At 44.5% G+C, this 17,577-nt stretch overlaps 1 protein-coding gene and 1 long non-coding RNA gene across 3 annotated transcripts in view; one reads left to right on the plus strand and one right to left on the minus strand.

Annotated features, from left to right (window-relative positions):
* Window positions 1–773: 773 nt before the first annotated feature.
* LOC148004996 (uncharacterized) lies at window positions 774–4,444 on the minus strand. Its single transcript, XR_015626064.1, has 3 exons — window positions 3,927–4,444; window positions 3,137–3,305; window positions 774–2,437 (listed from the first exon to the last, which is right to left on the minus strand). It is a non-coding gene; the product is annotated as an uncharacterized LOC148004996 (long non-coding RNA).
* Window positions 4,445–5,139: 695 nt separating this feature from the next.
* Window positions 5,140–17,577, plus strand: part of Sp1 (Sp1 transcription factor) — a 29,419-nt gene continuing 16,981 nt past the window's right edge. The window contains exons 1-3 of one of the 2 annotated variants that reach the window (XM_087555749.1): window positions 5,140–5,248; window positions 6,588–6,745; window positions 7,171–8,539. In XM_087555749.1, the coding sequence (XP_087411875.1) occupies window positions 5,242–5,248; window positions 6,588–6,745; window positions 7,171–8,539 (1,534 nt within the window). In that variant the 5' untranslated portion in view covers window positions 5,140–5,241. 2 annotated transcript variants of the gene reach the window in all.

Here is a 17,577-nt window from a genome sequence, read left to right on the forward strand (position 1 = left end):
AGTGAGTGGTTCTTCCCTCCTGGGTGTGAGCTCAGCACTTGGGGAAGTAAAACACTTTGTGTAACCGCCCTAACTAGATTCCCCGGAAGTCAGATTTAGAAAATACTTATAGAAAATTATTTCCCCTGTTCCCGGTTCGGGCTATCGCCTACCCTTTTCTCCAATTCCCTGTTGGAAGCAGCCCAGTCAGCCTGCTAACTCACTCAGTGCATAAGCCTTGCTGATTTTTTTTTTTTTTTGAGTTCTCAAGAATGCAGATAGTAAACTGTGTGGTGCAATCCCAGCTGGGAAGATGTAGAGGTAGGATCTCTGAGAGTACAAGGTCGGTTTGGTCTACAAAACTAGCTCTAGGACAGTCAGGAAGACTACTTAAACTCTGCTCCCCGCACCCCCATTCCCCACCCCCAAACGCGGATGTCCTGTGTAACCTAAAGCAACTTTTGTCTTCCCTACTGTACCTCAAGCCTCCCTATTTGTCTTTAGAAACAAGGTCTCTTTATGTGGCCTCTGCCAGCAATTGACTTTCTCTCCTCCAGCCACAACCTTTCAATTGCTGACTGCAGTGCCAGCCAACACAGCCACCTCCTGGTTTTTTGTTTGTTTTTTGAGACAGGGTCTCAGGTACCCACCTCCTATTGCTTCAGAGACCATCTGTGGGGTTTACGTCAGGGTTTATATGCTTCTTACAGGCTCTTCTCAGAAGAGGCAATATTTATTTGTGGTTACACCAGAGTTCAGCTACAGAAAAAAAAAAAAAACACAACAAAACCCTAACATTGTGCGGGGTTGTTTTTATTTCATTGTGTGGACTTAGGTGCACTTAGACCAGGCTGGCCTTGAATTCACTGAGATCACATTACCTCCTAGTGCAGGGATTACAGGATTAAAGGTGTTTCTACCACTCCCGGGTTTTTAATTTTCTTAAGACAGGCTCTCAGATACCTCGGGCCTGTATTTCTGGAAAATAGCCAGGCACTCCAGATCCTTCTACTTCTGACTTCCAGGTAAATGCGGCCATGACAGGTTTATACAGTGCTGTGGCTGTAACCCAGGGAGCTTACTCCTTAGAGTAGGCTGGCCTTGAACAGTCTCAGCTACCTAGTTTTCTTGACCTTGGCTACCAACACTCCCACTTCTAGTGTTCTTCCTCCTTAGAGAGGCCATCAGTACCACCATAGCTGCCAGCTAATTGCATGACTAAATGCTTGCCTGTCACTAGGTACCACTCATTGTTTTAGACTGGCCAGAGCCACAGCGCTTCTCTGATTAGGAAACAAAGACAGCAAGTGTACAGTGGGTCATTTAAAATAATGATTACAAACACTGTCTGCAGCCAGTTCTGGGGTTCTCAGAAGTTCTCTGAATTCTCACACTGAAAGGCCTGGTTTGCTTCAGTTCTTTTTGCTTTTTTAGGCCTTTATCTCCCCCCCCCCTCTCTTCCTCTTCTCTCTTCTTGTTGGACTGGACACAAGTTTCCATTAGCCTAATTCGTTTCAAGCACACACCATGTTGCCCAGGTTGGCTCCAATTCTTTGTCTCTGTGTCTCTCTTTTGGTTTTTGGAGACATGGTCTCCCTGTGAAGGTTTGATGGCGTAGAATCAGCACTGTAGGTCAGGCTGGCCTTGAACTTGTAACACTACTTATCTTTTCTGTCTCTGACTCACAAATGCTACTATAGGATCCATCACTACACTGACAAAGCTCTTTAAAAACTGTGTGTGTGTGTGGTGTGTGAATTCTAGCATTCCAGAGTTAGAAGCAGGTGGGCTATAGAGTGAAACCTTTGTCTCAAAAAGAGAGAAAACAAGTTAGAATACTGATCAACACCATTTGTTTCTCTCCACCCCTTTAGTGAGTTAGTTAGGTGTGGTCTGGGGCTGAATACCCTAGGCAGCTGTCAGAAGCCTCAGAGCTTGCTTTACAGGAATGAGTAATGTAGTTTTTTCCTTCCAGGAAGTTTTTCCAGTCCTGAAGCTTTCTTCTTTCTTCTCTCCGGCCTCTTCCCTTATGTTTTAATTACTTTAAATTACATTTATTTATTTTTTTTTGGGGGGGGGGACACAAGCCACTGTGTGTATATGTAGGCAGGGAGGAGCTTTTGGAAAGCACACTTATTTTGTAGAAGACACAGGTCAGTACGTGCCCTGTGTGTGTGTGTGTGTGTGTGTGTGTGTGTGAGAGAGAGAGAGAGAGAGAGAGAGAGAGAGAGAGAGAGAGAGAGAGGGCAGATTTTGAGAGTTGGCAGTTCTCTTATCAAGTGGAGCCTGGGATGGAGCTCTTGTATTCAGGTTTCTTTGGCAAAGGTTACCCTGAAAACTATTTCTGCTGTCCAGATTTTGTTTGTTATTTAATTATTTCAAGAGTGTGTCTTTCAGTCTCAACATTGCCTCATCTACAGAGTGAGTTCCAGGACAGCCGATGCTACACAGAGAAACCCTGTCTCAAGAAACAACAGAAAAATATTAATTTATGTATGTGTATACTGCATGTAATTATTTTAGACTCAAAGTCTTTGTAGTCCAGGGTTCTTGAACTTGATTTCAATTAAGCCCTAATTTCAGCCACTACCCAGTATAATGTTGGTGTTCCAATTGAGTTCTTTAGAACACTGGTACTGCATTTAAGAATAAAACACTGGGGCCATGAATGGTGCTTTCTGGTGAACAATTGGAGCAAAAAAAAAGAGCTGTCTACACAGCATCACATCCCATTCTGTTGTAATAAGCAAGCCCTCTCCCTCCCTCCCTATTGAGGTTTGGGCAAGCATTTGGAATCCTCACACTGGAAGGGAGTAAGGGAGATTAGATTGCTGGTTCTAGGCTAGCCTGGGCTACATAATAAGATCCAGTTCTTGAAAGACCAGGTTTTTTTTTTTTTTTTTTTTTTTTTTTTTTTTTTTTAAAGGTGGTGGTAGCCCATGCCTTTAATCTCAGCCAGCACTCAGGAGGAAGGGCAGGTGGATCTCTTGAGTTTGAAGCCAACCTAGTCTACAGAGTTAATTCTAGGATAGCCAGGGCTACCCAGAGAAATACTGTCTACCCTTGCCACCCCACCTCCCCCACCAAAAAAAAATAAAAAAAATAAAAAAATAAAAAGAGAGGGGCTGGGGATTTAGCTCAGTGGTAGAGTGCTTACCTAGGAAGCGCAAGGCCCTGGGTTCGGTCCCCAGCTCCGAAAAAAAGAACCAAAAAAAAATAATAATAATAAAAATAAAAAGAGAAAGAAAAGAACGATTTCGTAGAGGACACTTATTTTGGTAGCTCAGGTTTTCCTCCATCTTCAGCAACCGGATCGCCTCAGCCTCCTAAGTACAGAATGACAGGAATAGTCAGTTACTGTGTGTGGCTGCATTAGACTTTGTGGGACACAATCCGTTATTAGCTTTGTAATCTTGGGCATGTTACTGCCCAAATTAATTTTTCCCCATTCAAAATTTCTGACGCTGATTATGTTTTCGATGTTTTGAGACATATCTTTCTGTGTAGTCCTAGCCGTCCTCGCACTCACTGTGTAGATTAGGTTGGCCTTAAAACTCAAGAGATCCTCCTGCCTCTGCCTCCAGAGTGGAGTCTTAAAGTCGTGTACTGCCACGCCTGGCATTGAGCTTGTTATAAGCAGTGCTAAATGCCTGTTAACTGGGACACCCAGAACAGGTAGGTCTGCTGTCAATTTACATTTCTAAGGCCATCTCCAAAAGATCAGAGAGAACCTCAGTTCCTATCTTTAAAGTGTTTCAGTTTTTTAAAGGCGGATCCAGCTCCGTAATGTAGGACACATTAAGTGCTTAACTGTAGATAATGCAGTGACACTATATTAATTCCAATTGTTAAACGTGGTGACAGCCGTCAATGACAAACTATTAAACAAGGAGAAAGGAGGCAAAATGGAGGCCAGAGATTGAGGTGCCTAGGGCAAATTCTCTAACCTTTTTGATTGCAAAAGTAGGTTACCGTGCTTTCTACTAGGAGGGTAAATTGAGTATTTTGAGAGCTTGGCTTCACGAAGTTCTCCAGAGTGCGTCATTCTCAAAGCCGAGTGATGGGAGTGAACCCTGCCTGGCCCGTGGTTTAGCGTGTCTGGGGCAGCTTAAGAAAATGGCGTTTGCTAGAGCTTCCCAAAAGCCTTCAGCTCAGTGGACTTGGGTTTTCGTGTGCCGTCACCAAGCTGTCGTCCCGCCCGCCGCCACAGGGCTTCCACCCACGGCGAGGGGGAGCCGCCCGCCCATCCCGGCAGGGGTGACATTCGAGAGGTGCTGTGTAGGAGCGGTGAAGGGAAAACTCGAACGGTCCCGGGTGACGCGACACCCTCGCCCTCGCGCGTCTCAGCGCTGACACTTGTGGAGCTGCAAGGCTCCGCTAAAGCGTACCACCTAACGAGGAAAAGAAGCCTCTTGAGGAGGGCCAACATGGCGACCAACTCCACTTGGCACAGCCCGGTTCCCTCCTCATGAGGGGCGGCCCTCTAACGACTATTGGCCAAAGCTAGAGGCGGTGCCAGGCTGCTTTCGCTGCCTCATTGGCCTGAGTATCTGAGGGGGAAGCCTGTTCTCCTCTCCCCATTCCAAGTTCCAGCCTTCACCTTCTACTCGGCGTTTAATTGGCTGTTCATTCACGTCAATATGAGCCCTGTTCCGGTTCTTTTCAGTTGTTGTCCAATCAGAACTTTCTTAACTGCCCGCCTGAATTCTGATTGGTTTAGAAAGCTTGATCCTGTCCTATTCCGGCCTATTTCTTACTCTTCTCCTAAACGGACTTTGCCCAGGCATGCCCAAGATTCTGGTTGGTCGTTGTCCTGTCTTTCTTACCTAATCTCCTCCTATCCCCACCGCTCACGGAGCCCGCCTGGTGGTTGACTGGTTTCTCTGCAAGTCCATCTTCTCATCCCGCCCATCACCACTTCCCGAGTCTCTAATTGGTTGTTAAAACTGAGAGGGCGGCCTTTCTGGGCGGAAACCAGGCACGCAACTTGGTCTTACACGCCTCAGAGAGAGAGCGAGTCTTGCCATTGGGTAGACTGCCCGCCTTTCCTCTGCAAGTCCCTCCTTTCACCCTCCTTCATTGGGAGGGGCAGCAGATAAGGGGCGGGGACTAGGCCGGGCTTGTGGCGCGCTGCTCCCTCCTCCTTACCCCCCCCTCCCTGTCCGGTCCGGGTTCGCTTGCCTCGTCAGCGTCCGCGTTTTTCCCGGCCCCCCCCAACCCCCCCGGACAGGACCCCCTTGAGCTCGCCCCTCAGCTGCCACCATGAGCGGTAAGGATGAGTCCACTCCAAGCCTAGGGGTGGGAGGGGAGTGAGGGGGCGCGCGCGAGGGCCGACCGGGCGGTCCCCGCTGTGAGGGGGGGCGGGCGGGAGGCGGCGGCGGCGGCCTTGGTCCCGCCCGGGGCGGAGGGAAGGGAGGGAGAAGGGGCAGTGGCGGGGCCTCGGAGGAGGAGGGGGATGGGCTACCCGCCCCGGGGGAGGGGGCAGCCTGGCCTCGCCCGCCCCCTGCCCGCCCCGGCCACGGGGGACGGGCCTTACCCCCCACTACCCGGCCGGCCGCCTGAGGCTCCTCCTGTCGGGGGCTGGCGCCGCGGGGGCGGCCCGACCAGTGCAGGCCCCGCCTGGGCCAACCGCCTCCCCGGTCCGCCCTCCGGTCCCAGCCTGCTCCAGGCCCTCCCCCGCACCCCCGTAAATTTCCCTTCCCCCATCCGACCCGCCCTTGCCACGCCCCTAACCCCGAAACCGCCCCTTCCTTCTATGGCCCGGCCCCTCAGCCCCAAACCTGGGTTCTAAGCCCTAAACCATTTTAGCCTCTTACCTGCCCTCTTCAGATGTTTCCTCACCTCCACTTACAATTTACCCTTTCTCGGCCCCTTCCTGTTTTTGTTTACACTTAATCTGTCTCCATCTCTTTTAGTCCTAATTTTAGCCCACTTTCCATCCACCTATGTGTTGGGTCTCCTTTTCCTTCCAGGATGCTTTTTTGTTTTTCTTTTTGAGATAGGGTCTATGTGGTACTCGTAGTAACTCGAAGTTACTATGCAGACCTCAAACTTTTAGCTACCTAGTTGCCTGCCTCTTCCTCCTGAGTGCTGGGATTAGAGTGTGCCATCACTAGGCCCCACTTTTTTTTTTTTTTTTTTAATTTCTGAGACACTGCTCTCAAATTCCCTCAAAAGTGCTGTTTGCATTGAGATCAGTTCTTACTCTGTAGGTCTGGCAGACCTAGAACCACCTGGCTCATCCTTCCAAGTCTTGGGATTATAGGTGTGAGTCACCATGCCTGGCTTCCAAAGCAATTTTTGAGTCATTTCTGGGGTTAATTTATGCCTGGGAAAATAGTGACCTGTCTTGGACACCATTAAGCCATGTGCCTGCTCTGCATGCCTATGGCTTTGGCATCTCAGTTTAATGTGTAACTGAGAATTTCTTTGAACTCTTGTCTCCACTTCCAAAATACTGGGATTTTAGGCTTACCACCATAACTAGCTGTATCTGACTAATACCTTTAAAAAAAAACATTTTATTAGTCATTGCTGGTGGTCAAAACGTTAATTTTAAATCTTAATGTTTTTCCCCCTCAACTTATTTGTTTTGTAATTATTTTTAGACCAAGATCACTCAATGGATGAAGTGACAGCTGTGAAGATTGAAAAAGGTGTTGGTGGCAATAACGGGGGTAGCGGGAACGGTGGTGGTGCCGCCTTTTCTCAGACTCGAAGCAGCAGCACAGGCAGTAGCAGCAGCAGTGGTGGCGGAGGAGGGCAGGTGAGTGATCAAAGATGGGGAAGGTATTGAAAGGGTATAAGTATTCTTAGAAACCTCCTTAACCAAAAACTCTGGGAGAAAGTACAGTAGGGAAGTACACACAGAAAGATAGGTGATCTAGAGGGTCCCCAAATAGGAAAGTTGGAACAGTACACAGAAGTTAGCATTTTGTTTCTGGTTTTTGCTCTTTATATGCCTGCATTGTTGCTGTTTGTCTGTTGAATACTGCCCCCTAGGCCAGCTATTGGGTGCCACTAACTCCTTTCCTCTCTTCTGGCCAGGAATCCCAGCCATCTCCTTTGGCTCTGCTGGCAGCAACCTGCAGCAGAATTGAGTCACCCAATGAGAACAGCAACAACTCCCAGGGTCCGAGTCAGTCAGGGGGCACAGGTGAACTTGACCTCACAGCCACACAACTTTCACAGGGTGCCAATGGCTGGCAGATCATCTCTTCCTCCTCTGGGGCTACCCCTACCTCAAAGGAACAGAGTGGCAACAGTACCAATGGCAGCAATGGCAGTGAGTCTTCCAAGAACCGCACAGTCTCTGGTGGGCAGTATGTTGTGGCTGCTACCCCCAACTTACAGAACCAGCAAGTTCTGACAGGTCTACCTGGAGTAATGCCTAATATTCAGTATCAAGTAATCCCACAGTTCCAGACTGTTGATGGGCAACAGCTGCAGTTTGCTGCCACTGGGGCCCAAGTGCAGCAGGATGGTTCTGGTCAAATACAGATCATACCAGGTGCAAATCAACAGATCATCACAAATAGAGGAAGTGGGGGCAACATTATTGCTGCTATGCCAAATCTACTCCAGCAAGCTGTCCCCCTCCAAGGCCTTGCTAATAATGTGCTCTCAGGACAGACTCAGTATGTGACCAATGTACCAGTGGCCCTGAATGGGAACATCACCTTGCTACCTGTCAACAGCGTTTCTGCAGCTACCCTGACTCCCAGCTCTCAGGCAGGCACGATCAGCAGCTCTGGATCCCAGGAGAGTGGCTCACAGCCTGTCACCTCAGGGACTGCCATCAGTTCTGCCAGCTTGGTGTCATCACAAGCCAGTTCCAGCTCCTTTTTCACCAATGCCAACAGCTATTCAACAACTACCACCACCAGCAACATGGGAATTATGAACTTTACCAGCAGCGGATCATCAGGGACTAGTTCTCAAGGCCAGACATCCCAGAGAGTTGGTGGGCTGCAAGGGTCTGATTCTCTAAACATCCAGCAGAACCAGACATCAGGAGGATCACTGCAAGGAAGTCAGCAAAAAGAGGGAGAGCAAAGTCAGCAGACACAGCAACAACAAATTCTTATTCAGCCTCAGCTAGTTCAAGGTGGACAAGCTCTTCAGGCCCTCCAAGCAGCACCATTGTCAGGACAGACCTTCACAACTCAAGCTATTTCCCAGGAAACCCTCCAGAACCTCCAGCTTCAGGCTGTTCAAAACTCTGGCCCCATCATCATTCGGACACCAACCGTGGGGCCCAATGGACAGGTCAGTTGGCAGACCCTTCAGCTGCAGAACCTTCAAGTTCAGAACCCACAAGCCCAGACAATCACCTTGGCCCCTATGCAGGGTGTTTCCTTGGGGCAGACTAGCAGCAGCAATACCACCCTTACACCCATTGCCTCAGCTGCCTCCATTCCTGCTGGCACAGTCACTGTGAATGCTGCTCAACTGTCCTCCATGCCAGGCCTCCAGACCATTAACCTCAGTGCATTGGGTACTTCAGGGATCCAGGTGCACCAGCTTCCAGGCCTGCCTTTGGCTATAGCAAACACCCCAGGTAAGACATCCATTCTTTGCACTAATCCCAGACTAATGCTTCCCTGATACTACTGAGTGTAAAGGGGGAAGTGGAACTCTGAGATGTTTCCTTAAGGCTAAACACCCAAGCAAGTGTAAAATATTTCAGTCAGGATAGTTGGAGCTGAATTAATGTCTTCTTAGTTGATCTGATGAGAAAGAAGCACTCCTGAGTAATGCCCTGTGGACTCTACTTCCTGTTGTCTTGGACCACAAACTAAAGCTTGGTTGCTTTCTACATAGGATCAGGTAGTAAATGTTTTAGGCTTTGAGATCCATATGTATTCTCATAGTTCATATTCTCTATGGTTTTCCCCTCACCCAGCAGTGACAGGGATTAAATTTATGGCCTTCTGAATCTCATGTAGTTTGCAATTTGTTTTCAGAAACCCTTTTAAGAATGTAAAAATGGATCCTAATGTGATGGTACGTGCCTTAATCCTAGCACTCAGGAGGCAGAGGCAGGTGGATCTCTGTGACCTCAAGTCCAGCTTGATCTATATAGTTCTAGGACAGCCAGGATGGTAGAGACTCTGTCTCAAAACAAGGATTGTAGAATAGAGATTGGAGAGATAGAAAGTTTAACAGTTAAAGCGGCTGCTCTTCTAAAGAATCTGGATTGAATTCTAAGAAGACCCAGCTCCTCCCTCGGCTGGCCTACTTGGTCATTGTATGAATGTGGCTCAGGATTGTATATTTAGGTAACATACATAAAATAAAAATAAGATCTAAGATAACTAGAATGTGAAACCAAGGCTAGGATTGATGCTCAGTGGTAGAGGGCTTCATGTGTCTAGACTTTGGATTCATGTTCAGCACCATACAAAAAATTATTTTTCTGAGTAGCTCTGGGTGTCTGTAGACCATGGCTTCTGACTTAGAGACCTGCCTGCTTCTGCCTTCCAAGTGAGTGTGGGGATTAAAGGCGTGCACCAATGTCATCCTTTAAGGAATGGGAGGTTTATTTTGGTTGGCAGTTTTATCTGATTAAAGTGTTGAATTAACTCCCATCTTGGTGGAGAAGGCATTGCCACTGAGGTAGCACCTGCTTCCCAAGAGTCAGGAGCAGGAGGCAGCAAGTAGTTCCTCAACATTTTGGTTCAGGAACCTAGTTCCCGCCAAGTAGGTTACAGAGTGGGATGATTCAACTTGAACAGTTTTCTCATGAGTTATAACTCATAATTGAGGGGGAAATGGCTTAATGGATTCCAGAAAGATTTTTTTTCCTAAAATGTTGTTTATACATATGTGTTTATATCTGTGTATTTATGCAGTTTGGATGGGTGGGTGCCCCAGGAGGCTGGAAGAGGTCATCTGATCTCCTGAGGCTGGAATTCAGGTGTTTGTGAGCCACCTGATGTGTATGGGTAGGGACCCATACTCTGGCCTTCTGAAAGAGCAGCCAGTGCTTTTAACCACTGAGCCGTCTCTCCAGCCTCAGAAAGATTTTCAACTAAGTGAGCTTCTGGTTTTTATTTGTTTTAGGGAGTTGTTTGTGTTTTGTTTTTGTATTGTATATTTGTTTGAGGCAGACTCTTACTAAGAGACCCTGGCTATCCTGGAGCTCTCTATGTAGACCACACCAGCCTTGAGCTTACAGAGATCTGCTTGTCTGTCTCCTAGTGCTGGAATTAGAGGTGTGCAATAGCATACCTGATTTTCCTAGTTGATCTTTAACACCCTACCTTCTGTGCAAACCGAGTAACCATTGGATATATAGATATGGTGACCACTTGTTGTAATTCCACAACATGGGAGGCTGTGTAGGAGAATCATGAGTTCAAAGGCCAGCTAGTTGCTAGGTAGTAGTGGCTCATGCCTTTAATCCCAATATTTGGGAGGCAGAGGCAGGTCCATTTCTTGAGTTTGAGGCTATTAGCCTAATTTACAGAGTGAGTTCCAGGACAGCCAGGGCTACACAGAGAAACCCTGTCTCTAACACCCTACCACCACCACCAAAAACAAACACACACAAAAAACGATCAAAGCTAACTAGCTGCTGGCTATTTAGGGAGGCCTTGTCTCAAAAAACAAAAACAAAAAACACCCTACTAAAACCAACAATAAGATTTAGAGAGCCAAGAGTCAGAACCATAAGATAAAAATGAAAGCCTTTTTAGAATTTGTCATTTTAGAGTATATCATGAGGCTGATTATCATTTATCCTTGTAATCTCAGCACTCGAGGCCAAGGTGAAAGGATCAGTGCTGCTGGTTTGAGCTACGCGTATTAATTCCTTGTCTACTCTCCAACTGTTTTTTAAAAACTACCATGTAGGTCAACATGGAACTAATATATTTTGGGGATGGGGCACAGGCTCATACTCCGTATCCCAGGATAACCTTTTTTTTTGTTTTGTTTTAGATTTATTTTATTTATATGAGTACACTGTAGCTGTTTTCAGACACACCAGAAGAGGGCATCTGGTCCCCATTACAGATGGTTGTGAGCCCCCATGTGGTTGCTAGGAATTGAACTCAGGACCTCTGGAAGAGCAGTCAGTGTCCTTAACCACTGAGCCATCTCTCCATCCCCCGGGATACCTTATTACAATGGTTCCAGCTAGTAGTTTGGATCCTTTTGATTTCTAAAAGGTTTGTAACTTAGGCTCTAGAAAACAGTTGTGAAGCCTTTCCATTGCTCAGTCATGCTTTGGGGGAAGTTTGCCATTTTATATGTCATAGGACAGGGCTATCTAGTGGTCAGGACAGCTTTGTAGAATTGATTCTCTTTCACCTGTATGTAGGTAACTCCAGGTGTTGAGCTCAGGTGGTTAAGGCTTTACTGAGCAGCATTTTGACCTGGAAAGCCATTTTGTAAGTTAAGATTGTTTTCTTGATTGTTATATGCTTTTGAAGATACATTTTAAGATTTGTATGTTTTTGTTGTTGTTTTTTGTTTGTTTGTTTTTGTTTTGTTTTGTTTTTTTGGAGCTGGGGACCGAACCCAGGGCCTTGGGCTTGAGATTTGTATGTTTTATGTATATGAGTACACTGTAGCTATCTTCAGACACAATAGAATAGGGCATCAGATCCCATTACAGATGGTTGTGAGCCACCATGTGGTTGCTGGGAATTGAACGCAGGACCTCTGGAGGAGCAGTCAGTGCTCTTAACCAGTGAGCCATCTCTCCAGCCCTAGTATGTCTCTTCAGCCCCCAGTTTTCTTTTTTTCTTTTCTTTTTTTTTTTTTTTTTTTTTTTTTTTTGGTTCTTTTTTTCGGAGCTGGGGACCGAACCCAGGGCCTTGCGCTTCCCAGGCAAGCGCTCTACCACTGAGCTAAATCCCCAACCCCCAGTTTTATTTTTCTTAAAGACCAGGTCTCTCACTATGTAGCTGCAGGGCACCTTGAACTTGTGATCTTATTACTGCAGCTCCAAGTAAAATCTCCACCTGGTTTTACTAGATGTTGCTGGGCATTCATGAGACCCAGAGTCTCATGAATATTCGGCAAGCAAGCACTCTCCAACTGAACTACATTTTTTGTTATTAAACTGGTCATGATTGTACCTCCTCCTGCCCTCCCCCCCTTTTTTTTTTTGTTCAAAATGTTATAGTTCCCTAGAGACTTGTAGGTGTTGTAACAAAATATCTTATTTTACCCTCTTTTCTGATACAGTAATTTATGTATTCTAAAACTCAAACATTAATAATTTTATCCTTTTCACAGTATAGTATAGTAGAAATTCCATTGAATGTGAAACCATCTTACTGAGTTAATCTTAGAAACTACAGCTTTGGGCCAAGTTTGGTGGCTCATAACTTTTAATTACTCTGAAGATAGAGACAGACAAAGGGCTACATATAAAGTAAGACCCTGTCTTTTAAAAAAAGAGAGAGAGCCAGGCTATAGTGGCTCAACACTTTAATCCCAGCAGAAGCAGGTGGATCTCTGAGTTCCAGGACAACCACGGATATACAGGAAAATCTTGTCTGGAAAAATCAAACACTGTAGAGAGGGAAGGACAGGGAGAGAACTGTAGTGTGTTTCATTTTCAGTCTGTTTACATTACTTTTAAAAAATGCTTATAGTTTTCTGTTGATCTTTACTCTTTACTTTTGTGGTAAAAGCAAAGGCAAAAATCTAGAACTGAGATAAAACCCCTACTTCCGTGTCCCATATTTTTCACGCTTTTGCCCCTGGCAGGTGGAAGGGTCCACCCTGTTAACTGAGATTAGTTTCCAAAAGTGAAATTATATGTAAGTTCCTAGAGTTATTTTTGTCTTAAATAACTCATAGCCTTTTTCTTTTTTTAATCAGTACCTGTTCCTTTTTATAAGAAAGCCTGTTCTGTCATTCTCTCAAACTTCATATCTCTCCCGCCACAGTCAAACCCTGAAACTTGCCTTGAGTGTGCATGGGGACAGCTTTGAAACATGGAATGTGGTTGGCTTCTTGGGAGTTCTAATAGTGCAGAGCTGGGCTTTGGCATGAGAATAGAACAGATAATCTTGATGTTTACAATTCACTCATGAAAATTTTAGGCACTAAAAATAAAAATTCTACATCTGCTAAGTTTCATTGGGGTCAGGAACATGTTTTGACTCACCAGTTAAGTTGAATGTGATACTGGTGTTGGTTTGCCAGCAGTTTCACTGAAATTGGAGTCAGATTGCTTAGACCTAATTTGCTAAAAAGTTTTGTTTTTGACTAGTGCATGTGAGCATTAGAAATCATCAAGCTTAGATTATAAAAATGTTTTTAAAGTATTTTTTCCCCTGAGATTTAGTCTTCTTTTGTTGTTTGGACTGGCTTGGTACTATGGAATCCAGGGTGGCTTCAAACTTGTGACAATCCTCTTGCCTCAGCCAATGAGTGTTTACAGATAAGAGCACCCACATTTATCCAGAATTTGCACTTTGTGCAAAAGCTCATATGAGAAACATTTTGGTTTTAAGGTAGTGTAGCGTATCAAGTGAAACATGTTACTGAATCTTTAATACACTTGTTTATTGAAGCCATGGTCCTTTTTTTTTTTTTTTTAAAGATTTTTATTTTATGTGTATGAGTGCTCTATTTGTACCTTCATGCCAGAAAAGGGCATCAGATCATGTTACAGTTGGTTGTGAGCCACCATGTGGTTGCTGGGAGTTGAACTCAGAACAGATGAGCCATCTCTCCAGCCCCTCACTGAGTTTCAAAGCAATAAATGTGCTCATATTTAAAGAACTTCTCTTTAAACAGAAGTCATCATTTAAAAAGTACCATCTCAGGGTACCATCCAAAGCACTTGGGAGACTGGAGGATTTGGAGTTCAAAATCATTTTCAGCTGTATTGATAGTGAATTTGAGACTAGTCCTTATTTTCAATAACAGCAAAACTCAAATAAACAAACAAAAATCTGTGAATAGAATTTTTCCGTTTTGAAGACCTGAAAATATCTATGGTTTCCTTTTTATTCTCTTTTCTCTCCTTCTGTCTCTAGGGTGTTATAAACCCAAGTTGACCTCTAGCTGATTTTCTTTTTTTTTTTTTTTTTTTTTTTTTTTTTTTTTGGTTCTTTTTTTCGGAGCTGGGGACCGAACCCAGGGCCTTGCGCTTCCTAAGCAAGCGCTCTACCACTGAGCTAAATCCCCAACCCCTAGCTGATTTTCAACTCCTGATCTTATTGCCTCAACTTCGAAAGTTGCTGTGATTATGGGTGTGTCCACTATACCCAATGAAAACTGTTACTTGTAAAAAATTATTTGTTATTTTTATTTTATGTGCATTGGTGTTTTGTGTGTTTCTATGTGGATGTTAGATCCCCTGGAACTGGAATTATATTTGTAAGCTACTAGATGGGTGATGGGAAATGAACCCTGGTCCTTGGAAGAGCAGCCACTAGCCTTTAACAACCAAGCTTTTAAGTGAATCTTGGAGAATTGTTTGCAAATCTTGATTATAACTTGAAATTTTATATGTACTTCCATATTTTATTAATCTGTGAGTTGTTTATAGAAACTGGACAACATTACTTGTTATACAAGTTTGGATTTGCATATCTAATTTTTGTGTATCTAACATCTTACCTATGTGCAAAAGAAATGATAGCTGAACTACTTTGAAGTTTTTTTAAAGAGGAAATATCTAGGTCACAACAAGATTTGCCCCTTTTAGGGGTTGGGGATTTAGCTCAGTGGTAGAGGGCTTGCCTAGGAAGCGCAAGGCCCTGGGTTCAGTCCCCAGCTCCGAAAAAAAAAAAAAACAAAAAAAAAAAAGATTTGCCTCTTTTTAATATTTATTTTTAGTATTTTATATGTATGAGTATTATGAGTATGTGCATCTGTATACCACATGTGTACTTGGTGCTTGAAGAAGTGGTGAGCCTCCATATAGATTCTGGTCTTTTAAAACAGCAAGAGCCCTTAACCAATTAACCATCTTTCCATACCCCACAATTTGCTTTTTAAGAGATGAAGGGGGCTGGAGAGATGGCTCAGCGGTTAAGAGCACCCGACTGCTCTTCCAGAGGTCCTGAGTTCAATTCCCAGCAACCACATGGTGGCTCACAACCATCTGTAAAGAGATCCGATGCCCTCTTCTGGTGTGTCTGAAGACAGCTACAGTGTACTTACATATAATAAATAAATTAATCTTTAAAAAAAAAAAGATGAAGGGACTTAGAGCTGGCTGGGGGTGGTGCACACCTTTAATCATAGTACTTGGGAAGCAGGTAAATCTCTGAGTTTGAGGTCAGCCTGGTCTGGGGTTTGGGGAAAGGAAGGGAGAATGATGATGAACTTATTTTTAAGTTCCTATCTTTTCTCACTTAGCCCTCCTCTTCCTATAATATTGAACATGAAAATCCAATAAAGATGACCTCTTTTTTTTTTTTTTTAACTATTTCCTCCTCTTTTCCAGAATTATTTATTTAATGTACATGAGTACACTGTAACTATGTTCAGATACACCAGAAGAGGGCCTCATCCCATTACAGATGGTTGTGAGCCACCATGTGGTTGTGGGTATTGAACTCAGGACCTCTGGAAGAGCAGCCAGTGCTCTTAACCATTGAGCCATCTCTCCAGCCCATTGTTTTTGTTTTTTAAGACATGATCGGGGCTGGGGATTTAGCTCAGTGGTAGAGCGCCTACCTAGGAAGCGCAAGGCCCTGGGTTCGGTCCCCAGCTCCGAAAAAAAAGAACCCCCCCCCCCCCCAAAAAAAAAAGACATGATCTCTATATAGCCTTGGCTGTCCTGAGCTTACTCTGTAGACCAACTCAAAAAGATCTGCTTACCTCTGACTCCCTACCCTTGGATTAAAGCATGTATGTATGTATCTGATGTGATCTGTTTTCTTGACACTTTCCTCCCCCACCCTATCCCCACCCTACCCCCTTAATGGGTATGGGTGTTTACCTGCATGTACGCCTGTACACTTATTAAATACTGGTGCCCACAGATGCCAGAAGAGTTTCGAGTCTCTCAGAACTAGAATTAGAGGTGGTTGTGACTGTTCATGTGAGAGCTGGGAATTGAAGGCAGGTCCTCTGGGGGAGAGTAGCCAGTCTTCTTAACCACTGAGCAATCTCTTCAGCTTTTGACTCTTTTATATTTTATTTCTTTGACACAGGGTTTCATATTGTCTAGACTAACCTCAGACTTACTGTGTAGCTGATAAAGATTTTGGACTTCATATATAAGTATGATATGTAGTACATGTGCATACGTGTGCAGGTTCGTGGGTTCCTATGCCTACATGCAAAGATCCTAACAAGATCTCAGGTATCTTTATCACTGTCAGCCCTATTGACTTGAGAGTGCCTCTCTCTGTCCTGGCTAGTGCTGGATCTATAAGTATGAGCTGTTATACATAGCTTTTCATATGGTGCTGGGGATTTGTACTCATGTCTACACAACAATCTCTTTTTACCCACTGAGCTGTCTCAGTGTACCTTAACTTTCTGATATTCTGCCTTCACCTACCCAGTGTTGAATTTGTAAGTGCCTACAGTAGTGCCCAATTTATGCAGTACTTAGGATCAAACTCAATACTTCATGTATGCTGTGTACAGACCAACCTCTGACTACCTTTCTTTTTATTTTTTTCCCTGAGAAACTATTATTAGCAGTAAACTTTTTTTTTTAATTTTATGTGTGTCACTGTCTTCAGACATACCAGAAGAGGACATCAGATCTCATTACAGATGGTTGTGAGCTACCATGTGGTTGCTGGGAATTGAACTCAGGACCTCTGGAAGAGCAGTCAGTGCTCTTAACTGCTGAACAATCTCTCCAGCCCAACAATAAACTTCTATCTTACTGTTCTTTACCAGTTTTCTGAATGATTCTAGATACTGTCTTCAGGTCTCCTTTTTCTAAATTTTGAAGCTATCTTATAGTTGTATTTTGGTGTATGTAGCAAAGGAGGACCTTGAACTTCTGATCCTGCTGTCCCTGTGTTAGAAGTGTATATTACCACAGATGATAGGTGTATATCACCATATTGAATATCTTTGTCTTTAAGACTGGGTCTCATGTGACAACCCAGATGATTCTCTAATTCATGGACACTCTATTTCACCCTCTGAGTGCTGGAGTCAGAAACATTTTACATTCGTTTTGTTTTATTTTGTTATTTTGAGACAGGGTTTCTCTTTGTAGCCCTTGCTGTCTTGGAATTTACTCTGTAGACCAGTCTGGCCTCTAACTCAGATCACCCTGCTTCTGCCTCTTGAGTACTGGGATTAAAGGTATGTGCTACCACACCTGGCCCCTCTTTCTTTTGTGTGTGGGTATGAGTGTGTGTGGGTGGGTGGTGTAACATGTGCCTGTGTGGGTGTGCATGTAAGTTCATGGAAGCCAGAGCAGCTGTTGATTGTTCCCCTATTACTGTCCAGTTTATTCCTTTGAGATAGGTCTCCTCCTTAAATCTGGGACCTGTAACTGTAACATATTTGTCCAGCATACACAGACTCTGTGTTGGTGTGTAGGAATATGCAGAAGCCAGAAGTGACATCAGGTGACTTCATTAGATGCTTCACTATATTATTTATTCATTGATTAAATTTATTCTTGTGTATTTGTGTGAGTGC

Source organism: Rattus norvegicus, chromosome 7 (genome assembly GCF_021556685.1).
Source record: "Rattus norvegicus strain SHRSP/BbbUtx chromosome 7, alternate assembly SHRSP_T2T, whole genome shotgun sequence".
In the NCBI taxonomy this organism is placed as follows: Eukaryota; Metazoa; Chordata; class Mammalia; order Rodentia; family Muridae; genus Rattus; species Rattus norvegicus.